Source organism: Lissotriton vulgaris, chromosome 7 (genome assembly GCF_964263255.1).
Source record: "Lissotriton vulgaris chromosome 7, aLisVul1.2, whole genome shotgun sequence".
NCBI classification, from domain to species: Eukaryota; Metazoa; Chordata; class Amphibia; order Caudata; family Salamandridae; genus Lissotriton; species Lissotriton vulgaris.
The window spans coordinates 549632683-549652720 of NC_141695.1; the positions used below are offsets into that span (position 1 = coordinate 549632683).

The 20038-nt window shown below is 45.4% G+C and overlaps 1 protein-coding gene across 1 annotated transcript in view; it reads left to right on the top strand.

Annotated features, from left to right (window-relative positions):
• The window catches only part of LOC147702018 (bMERB domain-containing protein 1-like), a 249753-nt gene that overhangs the window by 185595 nt on the left and 44120 nt on the right, over positions 1–20038 (top strand). The window contains exon 4 of the mRNA XM_086928738.1: positions 12420–12534. Within this exon, the coding sequence (XP_086784864.1) occupies positions 12420–12534 (115 nt within the window). The remainder of the gene's footprint in view (positions 1–12419; positions 12535–20038) is intronic.

The following is a 20038-nucleotide window of genomic DNA, read 5'->3' on the forward strand; positions in this document are numbered from 1 at the left end:
TTAAGGAACAGGTAAATTACCAAATTCTTAAAATACAGATTCGGTAAATTACTGAATCCCTAATGTAGGGAGCACTCAAATGAGTGCTTTTCTCATTTCAGGATTCGTTATTTACCAACAACTACAAGTTGGTGGTAAATATCGAAAACCGTTAAAAAATCAATTTTTTGCAATTTTTAACAGTGCCATGTGGCAGAAATACATGCGCTTAGGGCATGTATGTCTGCCACATGTGCACCAATGCACTATTCAGGGGTGCAATAGGGTGTCAATGTGACGCCCTGCCACCCTTGTAAGTCTTCCCCCTATTACCGACTCAGTGTTTACCGAATCAGTAATTCTCATTCATTCCTATGGGCCTCCAGGCCCATAGGAATCAATGGGAATTACAGAATCGGTAAATACCGAATCGGTAATTACAGAATTTTACCAAATCGGTCAAATTTACAGAAGTTTTTCCTACATAGCATTTACCGATTCTAAAATACCGAATCAGTAAAATTCGGTATTTTAGAATCGGTAAATGTAGATTACCTACATACGGCCCAAAGTCATATGCATGGAGAGCACTCTCACCACTTCCTAGACTGCCATGTAAATGTCTAACCTTGATATGTCTAACAGTCCGCCATCCTCTCACACCTTCTGAATTCAGAGCCCCCTTAGGTGGCCACAACACTTTATGTCATTATGAACATATTTCCCGTTTGGGATTTTTGTGCTACAGGTAATGCATTCTGGGAGAAGTAGTCATGTAGAATTTAAATCAGCTGTCTTCTACCACTGTTAAAAGAAACCCTCCATCAAGAGGACAATCTATCCAACATTCGTTGCAGTTTCCAGCTGGACGCGTTTACTCCTCAATACAGACTTATCTAAAAGGAGGGGGAACGCCCCTCCTCCTCACCCTGCTGTTTAACCTTTATCTGGTTCCTTTCTCTTTCTGCTGCATAAAATTCTGGGTTCGCGTAAGCCGATGACACACAGCTTCTGGTGGATGTCGGAGGCACTCTTTATTCAGCTCTAAAGGTAATTCAGTAATGCATGAAGGAATGTTTCTTTAGCCCAGTCACTCTAAGGCCCTGATATGGGAGAGGTATTTTATACCGATACCGTAGGGTGTGGTATTTACTAAGTGCTGTAAATACCTTTTCATTTCAAATTTTCTTTGTGAAAAAGCGAAATATCCAGTTGAGTTAGTTGGCTGTGACACAATGGGAGACTTGGTGGGCAGGGGCCTCCTAGAGCAGGTGGGGGATCAACATGTTCAATGTCTCTGTTTGTATGAGGGGTGCTTGGTGCTGGATCAAGTGTGATTCTCTTACTTTGCACAGCAAGAGTGACATCAGAATAGTTTGTTAGCTGGACAGTGATCTCAACTTTCCCCTCACAATCGAGATTGAGGCAGGATTTCTACTATCGGTGACAGCGCACAGATTTTCTCCTGGAGATTGTGGATGTTATTTTTTTGTACTTTGACCATGTTCATTAGCTTTGAACCATCTTCAAAAACTGGCACGTCCAGGTTAATAATACTGCAAAATTAGTGTTTAAAATTATAGTAATAGTTTTGTCTAAGGTTACTCCCCATGGTCTACAGGTCTAGTTGTTGGTTTAAATGTGGACTGGGTACATATGAGGCCATCAATGAACCTCTATGGTTCCAAGCAATAGATGCTACTAGAAAAGTGTGATGGTAAAGTACGAAGGTAATGGTGGATTGTAGACCAACCTCCATGGACTCTCCTCTGGCCCTGTTTATATCCAGCATGGTCTACTTTCTTAACTCTTTCTTTTCAGGATTTGAGGTGCACAACTCATAAATCCCTGATGATCTCTTCCTTTAGATGAATGGCATTCTCCGTCGGCTACCACAAGCACCTAGGAAAGAATGCTTAGAAGTATAACCCTCCCTCTGTACCTGTCAGACATGTTAACACAATCTATCGCCTCTTCTAAGCCAATACATGATGCTTTTGAGGAAACAGACCAAATGCTGGTGATTTTGTTGATAATGCAACTATTGCTAATGCAGACTGTGTTCTTGGACTGAGATTTGTACTGCTCTTGGTTCTATAAATAAAAATCTTTATTGTATATGGTCAATAAAAACCTTTAAAATATAAAATACAAGACAAACTTATTATATAAAATCACAAAAATGGATCTATGGCCCATATGTCCAAAATTTCAATTTTGCATTGCCTAAATAGTGAATCCAAGTAATCGCTATTTAGGAAATGCTAAATGGAATGTACAAAAATAGAGATTTCCTAATCTCTATTGGGAAATCGCTATGAAGGAAATGCTGTACCAGTTGTTCTTATTGGCCTAAAGGCCCATAGGTACGTATGGTTTTGCATTTCCAAATTTAAAATTTCCTAATAGGAAATTGTGAATTAGGAAATTCAAAAACAAGGGCACCTATGGGTGTAAGTCAACCCTTGATGCACCCCAAAAAGAAGTAAAGCACATGTAAAGCGCACAGATGTGCTAGGGGAATTTGTGTGCTCCATGGCACTTTAAAAAATGCATTTTTGAAAATTGCACATGGTTACCATAATTTGAATTCGATGATAACCATGGACATTGGCATTTAGGAAATAGCATTTCCTAAATGCCATTTCCTAAATGCCCATTTCTCCTTTAGGAAATGCTTTGTACATGTGCTTAGGAAATTGCAAATATGAAAGCCCTATTTGCGATTTCCTATTTAGGGAATCGCAAAATGTGATTTCCTCTTGGTAGAAATCTCATTTTGCAATACCCTATCTGCCTTTTTACACGTGGAAAGGCCATTTAGCAATTGTGATTTGGTACATTAAGAAATGCTAAATCCTTTCATACATATGGCCATAAAATGAGACCAGGATAAAAAATACAAGCAACAATTTAAGTGCAAACAATCCCACTTAAAAATCAAGTCATTAATAAAATGACAGCTTAGTTAGTGTGCTGACCGTTTAAAATCTGAATCTGGTCCTGCCTGCACGAGCTTATATTAAGTTGATTAAAACATTTCTATAGCAATTTCCTGCGAGGCTCCAACAAAGCTGGATGTATACATACAATTCACACAATGTATTTTCTTTAAAACCAGAAAGGCCAAAATTTGCATTACGCCACTTTGCTTTCCATCTAGGGACAACATATTTTGTAGGAAAGTTTCCCATCCTGTATTAAAGAAACTTCAACATCATAAAAAGTTCTTTTTAAGATATTGCAGGCAATGAGGGAGGACATTCACATTTAAAACAGTCCAACTGTGTGCTTTTTTTACCATAATATCCATGTTGTTCAATTGCAAAAGTCTCATTACGCTCTTATGAACCATACTTGTAAAGACCATGGGCGAAGTTGTTGAGGCCCATATACTGTTAATGCCCAGTTTATTCAGTGATGATTGTGGATTTTTCTGCCACGGGATATCAGATCTTGAGTGCACGATGTTGTACCATATACAATAGTTCAGTTTATTCCATGAAGCCTCCTTCATTTTATTGCACCATTTGATAAATGCGCCTTGCTGAGCAAATTGTTGAAACACAAGGCCAAATTTAAGGTACCTGGGCTTGCCTAGTGTTCTCGGCAACCTGAACAGCTTTTTAAATATAGCAACTTGTATAGAGGCTAACAATGTTGCATCCTTCCCGCTACAGATTTCTAATCCGTATGTCAGCGATGGGATTAGTTTACTATTCATCACTCTAAGGATGGGATCCAGTGAGGGGCAGTTTAGGTTTTTTAGTATAGCTGCAAATGCAAAGAACAATGATCTCAACTTTGCCTTGATTGCTTACATATGAGATTAAAAGAACCCTGGTTATCAAACGTGATTCCTAAATAAGTGTATGTCCTAACATTTTCTAACATTTTGCAGCTTCACTTCTAAGTAACAAGTAGCAAACTTTTAAAACAATTTCCAAAAATCTAAACTTTTGTCTTTTTCATGTTGATCTCCATTTCATTCGTTTTGATAAAAGCTGCAGAGGCAATTGTCATTTTCTGGGGTCAAATGAGGTCTTACTTAGCAACAAAATATCCTCAGCATAATGAAGGCTTGAAAATGGGTAAAAATGTAATTATGGAGGATTAAAACTAGGTTAGACGAGCGATTAATTCATGTCAGCAATGTTATTCTTGGTAAGAGTAGCTTTGTCGCCCAAATTTACAGCAACCCATTTTTAAATATATAACATCTCAATTGCTCGAAGGAGTGATGACAAGATATTCCAACCTTTAAGCTTTGCCCACAACCTGTGTTTGGGACCTTGGCAAATGTAGATATTGAGTCTACAAAACAAGCGTGAAGAGGAATTTTTTCAGCACAGAACTTCTCGATTAGGATGGCTAGAATAAATAAGTTCAAACTCATACCGCACTTTGTGGGAAGCCCGTCTGATTCATCGGAATAAGATTTGACTGCACCATCCATAATTGTAGGTCCTTCATTAAACGCAAGGTGAAGAATTATGCCTCTATATCTGTTAGACCTAACAGCCTTAGGGTGATCTTTCCCTAAACTAGTGGTCCTTCAGCACTCATTTTGTCACCCATGTGGTAGCCCTTGAAACATTTCTCATGTCTGCCATTGCAGCCCGTGTGTATGCAGTTTTAAACTGCAATTTCAACCTGGCAAAATAAACTCTTTTGCCTGAAAACAGTGTATTTAGCCTGCACTCGACGTGCTCACAAAAAAACAGCCACGGCCGGTAGTGGGAGTACCGGGCGGGCGGTGACGTGGGGAGGGGGAGGGGCAGGGTGGGGGGTAGTAATGTATGGATTATGCACCTTAACAGGTAAGTAAACATATAAATAAATAAAAAGAATTTCGTTGCGCGCACTGCATCACCAAATGCGATGCAGTGCGCGCAACGAAATTCGTTTTATTTATTTATATGTTTACTTACCTGTTAAGGTCCGTAATCCATACATTACTACCCCCCACCATGCCCCTCCCCCTCCCAACGTCACCGCCCGCCCGGTACCCCCACTGGTATACAACCTTTACAACGAAACTTTTACAAAGCACTACCATTACAACACAGTCATTACAACGCAAACCATTACAACGCATTGCGCTGGGGGGCGCTCTAGGATAGGGAATAAGTTTAATTTACTATCCAACACCTTCCCTAGTGTCCACGGGGACTGGAGTTGGAATAGTAAATTAAACTTATCACTATCCAGCACCCCAAAGCGCATGCGTTGTAAAACCCGCGTTGTAAAGGCATGTGTGGTAAAAGTATGCGTTGTAACATCATACATCCACCCCCACTACCTGCCATGGCTGCAAACAAACAAATTATCAATTAATCAATGTATTTCAATTTTGTGCTGCCACGTGACAGGACCTGCTCGTATCCCTAAGTAAATATGCTGAAAGAGGTGTACAAGTACTGTACACCCAACATAATGCACACAACTCAAGACTTATAAGCTTCATTCAATCGTGAAAATTTCATCTGGCTCAATAAAGTTAGAGATACATTTATTTATGCTTTATGTGAAATGTATATCATTCTTTCAGTCGATGGACAAAGATAATCAGCCTTGATAAGAAGTGTGTTGTTCATAACAATTTCTACATACATAGACAATATTGCATCATAAGCAATGTTACATCACATTGCTTCATTTACTGCCAATATTTCAGCTGAGTTCATGCTCCATTCCCTTCTTCGGGGGAACTGTTAAAGGTAACATATAAATGTCTATACGATTTGACCTATAGTCATCCAGGAACAATTCAATTAGAAAAGAGTTCACCACAGATTAGGATGGATGCAGATCTATGATTACAGAGTACACCAACACATGTTCAAAGCAAGCAAAGAGTACTCATGCGGATTACCAAGAAATGGTGCTCAGGGGAACCACGTGATCACCCAAACATGAAAGCGGCGATATAAAACATATTCAAAAGAATGATATGCATGCTTGATTCGAAATCAAGAAATGAACCGCCAGATCCAAGATCACAAAAAACAATGGGCCACATGCATCAAAGTCAGGATTTGCGAATCCTAAATAGCGAATTTTATGAAATCGCTATTTAGGATTTGTAAATCCCTATCGCATGTAGGAATCGCAAAAAAACTGTGATTTCTACAAATTCCTTAATTGCTGCCCAATTCCCAATTCCGTAAGTGGGAAGCATTTACGGAATTGCTTCCCATTCATTCCTACGGGCCTATAGGCCCATAGGAATGAATGGGAATTGCACACGCAATTTGAGAGTACCAAAAGGGTGCAAGGGTGCCAAATGGAACCCTGTTGCACCCCTGAAATTGAGAAGTTATCACATGTTGCGCACATACATGCCCCAAGGGCATGTGTGTGTGTAACATGAAACTTTGGAAAATGCACTCTAGTGCATTTTTCAAAGTTTTAGCAATTTACCATAAAGTTAAAATTGATGGTAATTTGCGAACCCTAATTACGAATTCGTAATTTGGAATTGCATCATGCATTGCATTTAGGAAATCGCAATTTGCGTTTCCCTAAATGCATTCACAATTTAAGTAATCGCAAATTTAGAGATTACTTAAATTGCGAATTTGTATTTGGGTTGATGCACCCCAAATGCAAAAATACCCGTTCTCAATGGGGCAGATTCCGCAAATCTGCCCGTTTGCGATCTGTATTTTCGTTAATGCATGTGCCCCAATATCCTGTACATCTCGTGTGTCATGCAGACATGATTCTTTCAAACTTGTTGTGTTCCCTAGCTAGTCCTGCAGTCACACAAAGCTAGCATTGCCGGTGGCAGTGGCCTAACTCAAAATATTGCCCCCCTTGCAGTATGTGAAAGTTTACGCCCCTACCTGGTGGTGTACAGAGATGGACTCGGCTGGAGGACACCTGTGGACCACAGCCGAATGCCAGGATGGCATGGCAACATGCCAGAGACACAAAAGTCACAAGACTGCAGCAAGCTGCTCTGGAGGTGGCAAACAGCTCTGAACGGGAAGGGACCAGCACTGTCTGACAGAGGCACTGTACATTGCCAGAGGCAGCAGAGTGACGTCATATCAGGGAATCTATGACTAAACAGTTGAATCACACACATTATTTAAAGTAGAATGTTTGGTATGACTTCCTCCCCATCGGGCAGGTATTCGAGTGGATTTGTGCATTTGAACCTCAGTCTTTTTTAATTTCTATCTCCATCGGGAAAGTATTTTTCTGGTGTACCTTTTCTATTTTCCACCCTATAGAACACATGTAATCCACCTTTTTTTAGAGTTAATTACTTGTTTATGGGCCTCTTCCTGCAGATAATTTGGGCAATACTAGCACTGTGTGGAATATCATGAAAGAGGGTTGTGGATCTTCGCCTGGGGTGCACAATGATAAACGAGATTAAGAGAACAATGACAATAGGGAAACAATACAGTGAGAGGAATAAAAAGCAAAAGTAAGCAGGAGAGATAATTGTAAGAGAGAAAAAAAGTAAGAAAGGGAGAAAAGGGTGGGTAAATAGAAAGGGGAAAGAAAGAATAGCAGAAGGAAGGAAGAATGATAGGAAACAAACTGTGAAAAGGAAAAGGGACCATAGAACAGTGAAAGACTGGATGAATGGACGGTTCGCAGGATGAAAAGATAGAAGAATGAAAAGATGGATGAACAGTGAAACTTTCAACAGGTGAAAGGCGGGGTCTCCAACCAGTAGCTCGTGAGCTACTGTATCTCCCCAGGTACCTCTGAGTAGCTCACCTGTGTACAGCCCAGCTTATTAAATTCGAAAGTTTTTGCTTGATTGAATTATTATACATGGAAGGATACAGAAATGGATTGATGGATGGATGGATGAGTGGATGGAAGAAGTTGGTGGATGAGAATGTGAAGGGAAGTACAGATGAATGACAGATGGAGTGTGATTGGACGGATGGATAGATGGTTGGAAGGAGGATGAAAGGACCTATTATAAGGCGGATATTGTTTGCTTGCTTCGCATGCTTGGTATAAATAGAGGTATATTTCAAGTTGGGGGTATTTTAGTTTTCTAGCTAGTCCCTTTTACATGATGCACAGACCGTGGAAGAGGAAGAGTGGACAGTGTACACAGCACTGGGGAAGTGGACATTTGCATACCTTAAATGTTTTCCAGTTATTTTAGTGCTCATTTCCATAAATGAAAGTGCACGCACAGACGTTTAAAAAAACGGAACCTTTTCTAATTGCCTAAACTTGTTTTAGGAGTGAAAGATGTCGATCTCCTTCCACAAATGACAATGATATCAAACCATAGCTCTGTAGATTTCTGCAGCCACAGACGGCAATATGAAAGCGGACTTCCGTGGTCACAGGAAAGGCTAACAGGAAAATAGGTGTCATGATGAGAAGGCGAAAGGAGAAGTCATTGCATTACTAATGAACAACAACTTGAAGTTGGCGTAACTGATTAAACAAGCCTTAGAAACGGCTATATACAACCTAAATTTACAACGGGAAGCAAAGGAAGAGTCTTCTTCATGTGGAAAATTGATTTCTATTTGAAAAATAAAGATATAGCATTGGTGTGTGGTTGCATATTTACGCTAAACCTACAACAGCAGTTTGTGTGCCCCCTAGGTGAATTAGGAAAGTCGTAGTTCATCCTGGAATATGATTGTCACCTTTGTAAAACACCAAAAAACAGCAAGCCTATGAAATTCACAGGCCTACACCCCAGCATGTCTGGATTATATGTGACTCAAGTTCACATTGCAGGGCATATTGATTACCCTCATGTATCAGTACTGTTATATTATGGAGTTCAGGCCCTTGTCTCAACTTCATTTTAAAAGATATCCATCCACATAGGTGCAGGTTTACTGATCTGTTTGCTATTCTGAAAGTATTCTTTTACGGTGCATGCCTCACACGCTGTGCATGCTGGGGGCATATTTACCAAAAAGCCATGCAGTGCAGTGCAGTGCAGCAAGTCCCCTTGCTGTGCTGTGTGACAGGGACAGGGTGGAAATTTAACATATCACGGTGCATTGCTATCTTTTCCCAGCGCTGGCGCACAATGTGCTGCCTAGCGCCAATGCAGGCACCCCTGCATGGATGAGCAAGAGTGCCTACGTTGTAAGTAGGATTGTTTTTTGTGCAGGAAGGGACAACGTCCTGCATAAAACCAATCCCCTGTGCCATATTCCTCTTTTTATGTGTGCTGCAGCACACATAGAAAGAGGCAGTAATGAGGAGAAGTACAGATTTTTCTCCTCGTTACGCCTCCCCTTGGAAGGTGTCGCATTCTGAAGCATTTTCAGGTCTATTAGTATGGGTAAAACTTGGAAGGCTTCAGAATCCATGGGCGGATGTGTGGGAACACCCACGCTGCACTCCTGGATTGCTTCCCTCAGGTGCAACATTTTAAAAGATATCAAGATCAACAACCCCCGTTATCTTGCAAACAAGCGCACCATCTGTGGTGGTTCTAGGCACACCTGAAGCAAGGACACCATGAGATTAAATATTAAGAAATGTAAAAAGTAAAAAAAGGCAACAGGGCTTGTTCACCTAAGCACCCAGGATCTGGAACAACATACCGTCTCCATCAGGACGTCCCCAATGTTTCTCCAATTTAGGAAAGATGAAGACACACATCTTTACAGAACAGTACAATACAATGAGGTAACAATCCAATACTATATTCTATAAGGGCAGAAGCAAGAGTCGATACAGGGTGTGTCACCTTCCCAAGCATCTAACCATGCAAAAACAACAGAAGGGAACCCCTACCATGCTTAGCATGATGAGGGGGAAGATGGAAACAAATAGGTCCATGACCAGGAAGAGATCTTTGATAAAAGTTTAATTCTAAGGTCCACCTGCCATCTTACCCTCATTGAGCTCTAAATAGGATGCTACTAAAGAAATACGAATATAGAGACCAAATGGGTCTCCATATATGGCATGTATGAGTATGGTCAATGGAAGTTTCACAACTGAAGGCACCGAAAGAGGGTACTAACAGGATCTGTGCGAGGGCCTGACGAAAGCAAACTACCCTCGTGAGGCATTGGTGGAGAAGTGTGGCTCAGGGGTTAGAGGCGGCAGACCCGGAAGCTGAGATCGGCCCTGGACCAGGGTTCAATTCCCCGCCTCGGCGGGTCTTGGGCTAAAAATTCCACGGACTCGATAATTCTCGCTCCGGTACCTTCTCGACTCACGGGTTCACACTCTGAGACTCTGGGCAATAGCTTGCTTAATCTCCACAACGGCCCCTCGTGGCGGGATGCCTGGCTTTCACCTTGTGGATACCCTGCCGGGGCTATCTCACAGGGGAATACCAGGATGGGTTCCCTAAGCAAGCGCCGGGAAACCCACTGCGGGTAGCTGTGCGCTATATAAGCTCAAATACATTTACATTTACATTGGTCCCGCCCACGAAATTAGGATCCAACCGCCCTGGAGGCAGTTGGAACATACCTCTTTGCATTAAGGCTTATGCTGCGGCCCAGAAAAGGGCCACAGCACAAGCCTCAATGCAAAGAGGCAAGTTTAGAAACATCCCTAGACCCTGTGGCAGGCACAAGATGCAGGGATGTTTAGGGGGCACCATAGGTGCCACTGCCCCCCTCCCTCCCAGGGCCCATAGCGTAGGCCAAGGGTGACAGAGGCCCTGCTTTGGGTCTCAGAAAGCCTATCCTACAGCCTTTTCACGTCGGAATAACCAACTTAAAATGGCTTGCGGAAAGGTGGATCGTAATCTCCATTTTGGGGAATGTGATCTGACCGACGGCCCAATGGGCTCCTTGAGCCAGTCGGAAGCTGTCAGTCTGTCCCAGGGGAAATGCGGTCAGATTGACTGCATCGTAATGCTTCAGACTGACCGCATTTAAAGATGTCAGTGGGACTGACACCGACGTGCCGTCAGTGCCGGTCCCACTGACATTGTAATCGGCCCACTAGGTATCTGGACAAGTCTCTATGAAGAAGCATCACACTTGGAATCTTTGGAAGTGGGTGAACATCCTTTTAATACCATAGGGTGATCCCCTTGGGCTGTTATGAAGAGATAGGCTAAGCACAGAAGGGGTACCTCCTGTTGTTTTTATGTGGTAACAATTCAATAAGCACATACCTCTCCTATCAGTCGTTTGACTGTGTACTTGCCGTTGGCTCTGTTCAGTGCTCTGCTGCCTTTTCATTAAGCTCACTCTATACAAATACCACATATTACACACATATATACACACACACACTGCAGGCGCCCAAAGTGCAACGCTGAAATGGGAAATACATGTTGATGCACATGCAGTTATGTGTGTAGTGGGTAAATAAATATAGGTATGCAGCTACTGTACAAAGAATAGTGTATATAAGACCAAGCAGGCTGTCCAAGTTGAGTACAGGTGGGTACAAACACACGTCTAAATGATTATTTATAATCCCATCCCAAGCAATTATAACCCACACTCTGAACATGATTCATTGTGGAAAGTGTGTGCCAAACCCTTCTAAGATTACTGCCTCGTTTATGAGACAACATAATGTATATCCTTGTTCTGCAGCTACAGATCAAGCTCAGAAGGGGCCACACAAGAGGTTTTCAGTCAGAGGGCGAACTGCAAGAGGACGTATCACTATCAGCATTCACCCACATCTTTCAAGAACAAGCACACTGTGGAGCTGTAGGACATCTTAGAAAGACTGCTTCCAACATTAAAAGCAACACAAGTAGAATAGAAAAAACACAAACACAATGCAACCACGATCAAGAAAAGAATGTGAACCTGCTGTAATATTTGTGAGCTCTAGTTTTGAATACAAATATTCGTTGTGTTTTTTTGAGTAGCATTTCTGTGCACACAAACAAGTTTAGTGAAAAAGATCTGATGAAAGGTATTTTGCAATTACATACTTGTTTAGATTAACCTTCAACTAAGTGCATATTTATCCCTTGAAATGAGGTGGTGACAGTGTGGGAAGCTTTCTTTTCAAGGCAGCTTCGTCCTTTAACAAATATTACCTGCCTGGTGCTGAAAATAATGCACCCCACAGATTCCAGTGGAAAAGCTCTCTTTGGCAGTGCCTAATATCGAACCGCTAGTAGCAATACTGTGAGACAAAGACACTACTATGGCTTGATCCAAAATGTGGTTGACACTCTCTCAGAGCAACCAAAAATGGGGGCTGACCCGAAGCAACCAGTGGCCAAAGTGGACTGACCCAGAAACCCACTCTGTGAATTTAAAACATGTACTGGCTAGTCTACACCCAAACTATAATATCGACATAAGGATAAAAGATCATTTTTCTGGTCTAAAAGGACAGTGTACGTTTTTCGGGATGGTGGAATCTCCAAGATTAGCTAACAGATTAGCTGCAGGAATAGGAAAGATGCACTTCAGCCATTGTTTGGATGTGTAGGGTGGTGATTGGAAATGTGCATTTTACTCTTTCCTGGTTTTCATCAATTTCAGAGAAAGATAAATCCGCAGAGGACAAGCAAAAGGAGGATGAACTACTGCAGCAAATACACAAACTGGTGGAGACTCGTGATTTCCTGGTTGATGACGTGGAGTTCGAAAGGCTAAGGTATGGAAGGCAAGGGTAACTGTCTGGACTAGGACATCAGGGGTGGGGAATCCCCTCTGAAAACAGGTAAAGCTGGTACAACTGCCGGGTGCCCTCGGGTCACATGTGGCACCTTCAGCAGCCCTGGGCTCTTAGCCAACTACTCTGCATGCTGCAAACTTTGAAACCACATATACATTTTTAAAAGAGAAACTGTAGTTCCTAGAAAGTCCTATTAAAGGTGTCACACTTCCTACACCTACTCTGATGCCACTTGGCAGCTATACAGAATTAGTCACACATCAGACTCATGGGAAACACATGAAGGTATGGGCTTCCACCAAGTGGAAGATGGATGAGCTGCAGAGTTCCTGAGATCAGTACGCGATACTGACCGGGCCATTGTGCACAGAGTCCTACCTATAAGATGGGAAGCCAGTTTAGCATCTACACTTATACCGAGTGTTGAACATACCTTCTTGCTGTGTCTATTAGCTGCATAATATATGCCTTAAATACTTTTGAAACGTGCACTCCTGTTCTTTGATTTCTTGTAACCGTGTGCTCACACCACTTCCTGCTAAGAATCCCAGTGCTGAAGTGTCTCCCCGTCCACCTGAAGCTGCAAGTGTCTTCTGTCTAAAACCGCTGTCATAATTACCACACAAATGACACTCTTATTCTCACTCTTAAGAGTAGATGCCCAGAGTTAAATGCCCTCGCAGCAGCCACTGGCGGGAAGTAAGAACTTGAAAAGGTGAATGCAAAAAGTGTAGAAAAAGGTAGGGCTAGGACCTTTCTCAAGATTTGCCCGGCGCTAAACGCCCTTGTACCATTCAAATTTACCAAGCAATGAGGCAGGCGCCGGAGACCAGAAGGCAGGAAACAGAAGTTTTATTCCGACGGAGCAGAACACATCAGATCAGACAACAAGGTATCGTCTCGAGGTGCTCTAACAGCCTCTCGGAGGCCTGGCCTCTTATACACTGGTTTATGGCATGTGACCTTTCTTTATTACAATCAGATCATTGTGAACAACAAGGAAAGACACATCCCCGTAATCCTCGTGTCAATCCCACCCTCATATACCTTCACAATAGAGGTCCTCAACCTGCTGATAAGAGGAGGGGGTCATCACGCAGCTGAGTGTTTCGCCAAGTCTTAGGATGTGTGCGCCTGATCATATCCCAGGGGGTGGGGAGGCCCTGATCAACAGTGTGTCCTTTGAAGAGGGGCGATTCCATACAATGAGGGGCAGTAAATGGTATCTCCCGGCTTAGGCAATGGCCTCGGACCTGTGTGGACAGCCGGACACGGGGTGAGGGGTCATCAAAGCAGTGGTATTCATGCCGCGTGGACAATCCAGTGCGGAGGGAAGGTTGATCAACAGAGGGGCGTTCATGGGAGGAGAGGAGGTGCTGGTCAGGCGCTGGCGTGACTCCCAGGGACAGGGTCATGCGGAAGGGTCATGCTCATGAGAGGGAGGGAGGGGGAGCCAGGATGCGCGGAGGATGCTTGCTGGGTCAGAGGGGCGCGCTGGAAACCGATCATGGACGGGGAGACCATGATACCTAAAATGGTTGTCGTGCACGTTGTACATAGGTGACAAGCTGGCGCAGATGATGTTCAGTTCGTAAACTAAAATTCCACAGTCCTCCCTTTTAACATGTCTCGCCAACTTGTCAGTTCGGATTTATCCCCATAAGGCCACGTATTTCTACTTCATAGAGGGGACTCATGTGCTCATTTCGGAAGTCCAAAGTCTTTGGGCACATACAGTTAGAAACAAGGCCACACAAAGATGGCAGACATTGGATACCTAAACAACACCCACATAATATCACAACAGGTATCAGCACGAAGGAAAACAACCTCCAACCCCAGTTCCTCAGAGTGTCCCAAAACCAGCTCCCAAGCGACCATCCTTCCTGCTCTTGGTGAACCTCCGAGGAAAGTCTGTGGAGGTGTTCAATGGCTTTGTAGACTGAAGGCGAGTTGTCTGGCACGTAGGTGCAGCAGCTGGATCCGATGATGCGGCATGCTCCTCCTCGGTCGGCTAGGACCACGTCTAGGACAAGGCGGTTTTGAAGTGTCACAAGGCAGACCGCTTGAAGCTCAGCCGTGTTGTTAGCGAGGATGCCAGCCGTGATGTTGATCGTTGTTTCTACTGCCTGGGTCAGGTGTCGGATAGCGCGGCTGTTTGCCATTGGGCCCCACAGAGGAACAAGTCCCTTTGCTGCATCTAGGAACTGTGCTCCGGTGGAGTCGGCTTGTCCAATGTCATCTGCACGCCTCTGCCGGTGATGGTTGGCAGGGGCTACATATGTGGGTGGAAGAACGAAGGCAATGTAACAGGCGCCCTTCCAATCTCTCGGGAGCCAGGTGTAAGCTTTGGTGCCACACACAAAGTACATATTCGGAGAAGCAACAAAGGAAGGGGGGTCAACTGAGTCCAATGTTCTGGTGATTCGGCAGGCACTGTGACCCACCAGCTGCGTTCCATGGCCTTCGAGACACACAAGACCTGTGACATTGATAACAGACAGGGCCACAGTCAGAGTAGCGGTAGTTTGTTTTTGCAGATGAGAGAAGGTGGTCCTGGCTGGATTGTGGAGCACCTGTACTTCGACTCGTTCTTTGGCTGGAATGTCTTTAAGGAAGGTGGCGCCCGTGAGCGCAGGACACAGGGCAGCAGAGGTCTTTTCGGTTTTGTTCAGCCAGAACCCAGAGTAGAAGTGTGACACTGTCCGGCTGGAGGTGGCGTTGTCCTTGTGGCTCTCCTGCAGGCGAGGCAAGAGCCGTGAACTGAGAAAGGAGAAGGGATGAAGGGGATGGAGTGTCCAGTGGCATGCGGGAGCAACCCACAGATCCAACAGTTCGTAGCATTTGCAGCAAGGTTGTGTTGATGCAACGGCTGCACGAAGGAATTGTTCCAGAATTCCCTGCGCCTTTCTCGCAGCTGAGGCGACAGAGAGACTAGGTAGTGCTCTTTCAGGGGTGTTGGTTGTGCAGTAGGTAGCAATGCCTCATGAGCCGGTGCGCTTTCCTCCAGAATCCAGAAGGAGGTCATGAGGAGGAGGCAGAAGAGGAAGACAATGAAGAGTGCGATTGTCTTTGATTTGTGCAAGTTGTCAGTCTTTGGATTTCTATACTGGGTATTTCCTGTTGCTTCCATCATCTTCTTTTCTGGAGCTTCCATCATCTTCTTATCTGGCGCTTCCATCACCTTCAAGGGGGCTCGGTAGTGGGCAGAACCACAGACTTCGTTTAGCTTCTCTCCCGGTAACCCTTGATTGTGCTTAGGTCACCGTTCTGAGATTCAACTTAGTCCGTGGCCTACTTAGCCGAAACTCCCTCCTTTCGACGCAGGAAATACCCTTCTCTGGTTGGCACAGTGGGATCAGAGAATTTTGCAAGTTCGAGTGCCTCAGTATCGGGATAACAGTCCAATATCGGTCGGTCTTTGCTCAGGAGCTCTTCTTGGGTGCTGACGTTTTCTGTCGTGGCCAGGTTCGCAGAGACCTTCCGGCAATGATGCGCGTGCAGCCAGTGTTTCTTCCCCTCCACTCGAAGCGCCGTTTGGGTGGTAATCAGCACTTGCCAGGGGCCCGTCCACCGAGGTTCCAGACTCTTGGTCCGCTGGAAATTTCGTATTAGGACGAAATCTCCCGGTTGGATGTCGTGGCCGGGGCCCCTGGAAGCATCGGGGATGGCCTGCTGCACCTGTTGATGAATGACAGACAACGTTTTAGTTAACTTGCACAAATAATCAGATAGTAGGACGTTTGGGACGTCATGAATGGAGGTCGGTTTGGGAGCAGTCCAGAGATTCATCGGTCGCCCAAACACGACCTCGTAGGGGGTCAAGTGGTGCTTGGTGGGAGTGGAGTGCATCGATAACAAGGCCAGTGGGAGGGCATCCGGCCAGTTAAGTCCAGTGGTGGCCACTATTTTCGACAATTTTAACTTCAGTGTGGCATTATGGCGTTCCACCAGACCGGCGGATTGGGGGTGGAAGACCGCATGAAACCTTTGCTTCACCCCCAACCCCTTTAGGATTAGTTGGATAACCTCAGCTATGAAGTGGGGGCCATTGTCGCTCCATAAAATTCGACAAAGGCCATAGCGAGGGAAGAATTCTTTCAGCAGTACTTTGGCAGTAGTCATGGCAGTGTTGTCACGGGTTGGATAGGCCTCTACCCATTTGCTGAAGGCACATACGATGACTAGTACATACTTCAAGCTTTGGCATCTCTCTAGTTGGATGTAGTCCATCTGAAGGACCTCAAAGGGGTGATTGGGGGTCCCAAACCCTCCCCGGGGTACCACAGTTCCTTTCCCGGGGTTGTGTTGCAAACAGATAAGGCACTGCTGAACTAGGCGTCTGGCTGAGTCGGGGATTTTGTCGTTGTGCCAGACTTTGGAAATGAGTTCGATCATGGGTGCAGATCCTATGTGTGCGGGGGAATGTGCCATTGTCAGTATGGGGATCAGATATGAGTCGGGCAGCAACCACTTGTTTGCATCCTTCGTTCGCCAGCAACCCTCTTCGTCCTTCAAACCCACCCTTGCCCACTTAGTCAGTTCGTGAGGGGTGCTGGCCGACTGAATGTCTCTGATCATTACCCTTGTGTCGCTCCATTTCTCTGCTTGTGACCTGGTCACATACATGCGCGTCACCGTCCTATTCTCAGCTGTGGTTCGTGCAGTGATGTCGGCCAATGCATTCCCTTGTCCGACTAAGTCTGTCACCCTTTTGTGTGCCTGACATTTGATCACCGCTAATCGTTTGGGGAGGAGAACTGCTTCAATCAGGGCGGAGACTAGATCTCCGTGGAGGATCGGGGTGCCGTGGGACGTCAGGAATCCCCTCTCCCTCAACAGGAGTCCAAAATGGTGGACCACTCCGAAGGCATACTGGCTGTCCGTATATACGTTCGCGGTGGTCCCTGCGGCTATGATGCATGCTCGGGTGAGGGCTATCAGCTCTGCTGCCTGGGCAGATCGTTGTGCGATGCGGGCTGTTTCAACTACTGTTCGGGCTGTTGTTACTGCATAGGCAGCTGAAGTGGTGCCATCTGGGAGTTTGATGCATGAGCCGTCTACCCATAGCTCTCCATCGGGGTCAGTAAAAGCCGTGTCTCGGAGGTCAACCCTACTCCTAGTTTGTTCGTCCGTGAGGGTCACACAGTCGTGTATGGGAGGAACGTCGGGGTCATTTTCAGGCAGGGGCAACAATGTGGCAGGATTCAAAGTTGTGCATCTCTTTAGTGTGATGTGGGGTGCAAGTAACGTCAGTTCGTACCCTGTCAGTCGTGCGCTAGTCAGGTGTTGAGTCTTGGTTTGGTTCAGGAGGGTGTCGACAGCATGGGGTACTAGCACGATGAGGGAGTTGGAAAGTACAATTCCCTCGCTCTGACGGATAGAGACAGCAGCGGCAGCTACTGCTCGAAGGCAGGCAGGCAAAGCTCTGGCTATAGGATCAAGAGTGGCGGAGAAGTAGGCACAAGGGCGCTGCTTAGGACCAATCGATTGAGTTAGAACAGACAATGCACACCCCTCCCTTTCGTGGGTGAAGAGGGAGAAGGGTTTGGAGTAATCCGGGGTTCCTAGGACAGGCGCCGAACAGAGAGCATCTCGCAATTCCTTAAAGGATGCTTGACACTCAGGGGTCCAAGGGAGCGGGAAGGAGGCATCTTTGGTTAATAGGGCAAGTAGGGGTTTTACAATGAGGCTGAAGTTAGGTAACCACTGTCTGCAAAAAGAGGTGAGGCCAACCAAAGAGCGGACTTGCTTTTGTGTTTTCGGGATGGGGGTGTCTAGGATGGTTTGGATTCGGTCGGGTGTAAGTTTCCTCCCTTCTTTGGACAGGAGATGGCCTAGGTAAGTCACTTGTGGCTGGCAGAATTGTAACTTCTTTTTGGAGACTTTGTGGCCATTTTCTGCAAGAAAGTGTAGGAGTTGGACGGTGGCTGTCGTTGCAAGCGGGGTGGTGTCGGCCGCCAAAAGGATATCATCGACATATTGGATCAACACCACTCCATCTGGTAGTTGGAAGGCATCCAGCTGCCTTTTGAGGGCCTGGCTGTAAATGCTGGGACTTTCAGTGTACCCCTGGGGAGCTCTACAAAATCGGTACGAGCGGGATTTTAAAGTGAAGCCGAAGAGATAACGGCTGTCTGGATGGATGGGGATAGAGAAAAACGCGTTCTTAAGGTCGATAACAGTGAAGGTGGTGGCAGTGGACGGGATGAGGGTCAGAATGGTAGTGATATCGGAGACTACAGGGTATTGGGGTATAACCACTTTGTTAATCTCTCGCAAGTCGATGATGAAGCGATATGCTTTCTCATCTCCTTCGCCTTGCTTCTTAACAATGGGTAGGATTGGGCTGTTGCAGACGTTGCTAACCACTTCTTCAACCACTCCTGCATCTACCAGAGACTGAATGATCGCTACCAGTGCCTTCTCACCCTCTGGGGATATCCGATATTGCGGGAGTTTCGGGAGCATAGCGTCCTGTCGTACAGTTATATGAATAGGATCAATCATCATTCGCCCCACATCAGAGTCATTTTTGGCCCATAGGTACGGAGGCAGGGTGTCAAGCAAGGACATGTCAGCGTCAGTTATGGAGCACATGTGTCGTGGGGGACGGGATCTGGGCATGTCTGGGTTGTCGTACAAGATGACTCGTATTCCATCTGGGGAACACCTAATGGTAGCTCGAAAATGTTTCAGTAAGTCAATGCCCATAATGGCGTCAGGGGAGTTGGAGGAAAGCAGAAATGTCGCGTCAGTGGTGTTGTTTTCTAGGTCAAAGGTAATAGGTACGGACAGGGGGTTAGTGGAGGGCGTTCCATCGAAACCTATCGACGTTATGTGTGAGCCAGACAAGGGTGCCCTTGGAATCAGTCGTTTTGATAACACACTACGTGCGCCCCAGTGTCTACCAAGAATGGAGACTCTGTACCCAGGACCTTAGTGGTGACATAAGGACCTTGCTGGTCAACACAGAGCTCGACTGGATCCCTCCCTTGCCCCTGGCAGTCCTATGCAAAGTCGGGGGCATTTTCACCTTCGGACAGCTGATATTGGTTCTGTCGGGGACGGTCAAATGTGTTCAGTCTCCCTGATCTGTCATTGTTGGTGTCGTTGGTGTGCCCTCGTCCTTGTACTCTATTTCTTGGACCACCTGCCACATCCCTGGAGTCCCTATTTCTATTCATCTCTATCATAACCGGACACTGGTATTTCCAATGGCCGAACCCTTTGCAGAAGGCGCATTGGTCATTGCTAATGTCTCTACGTCCAGTGTGGGGTGTGGGAGTGTGATCTTTAGGAGGTAGATCTCTGGGGGTGGCTGATTGGTAGTTCCCCCTTTGATGTTCCCGTCCTACCGTTATACCTTGTATCTGGGCTATCATTACCCTTTCTTTTAAATCTTTCTTCTTTTTCTCGGACGCCCTATCGTTCTCATTCTTTTGGTGCTCGTAATACTGAGCCATCTGAAGGATAGCTGCGG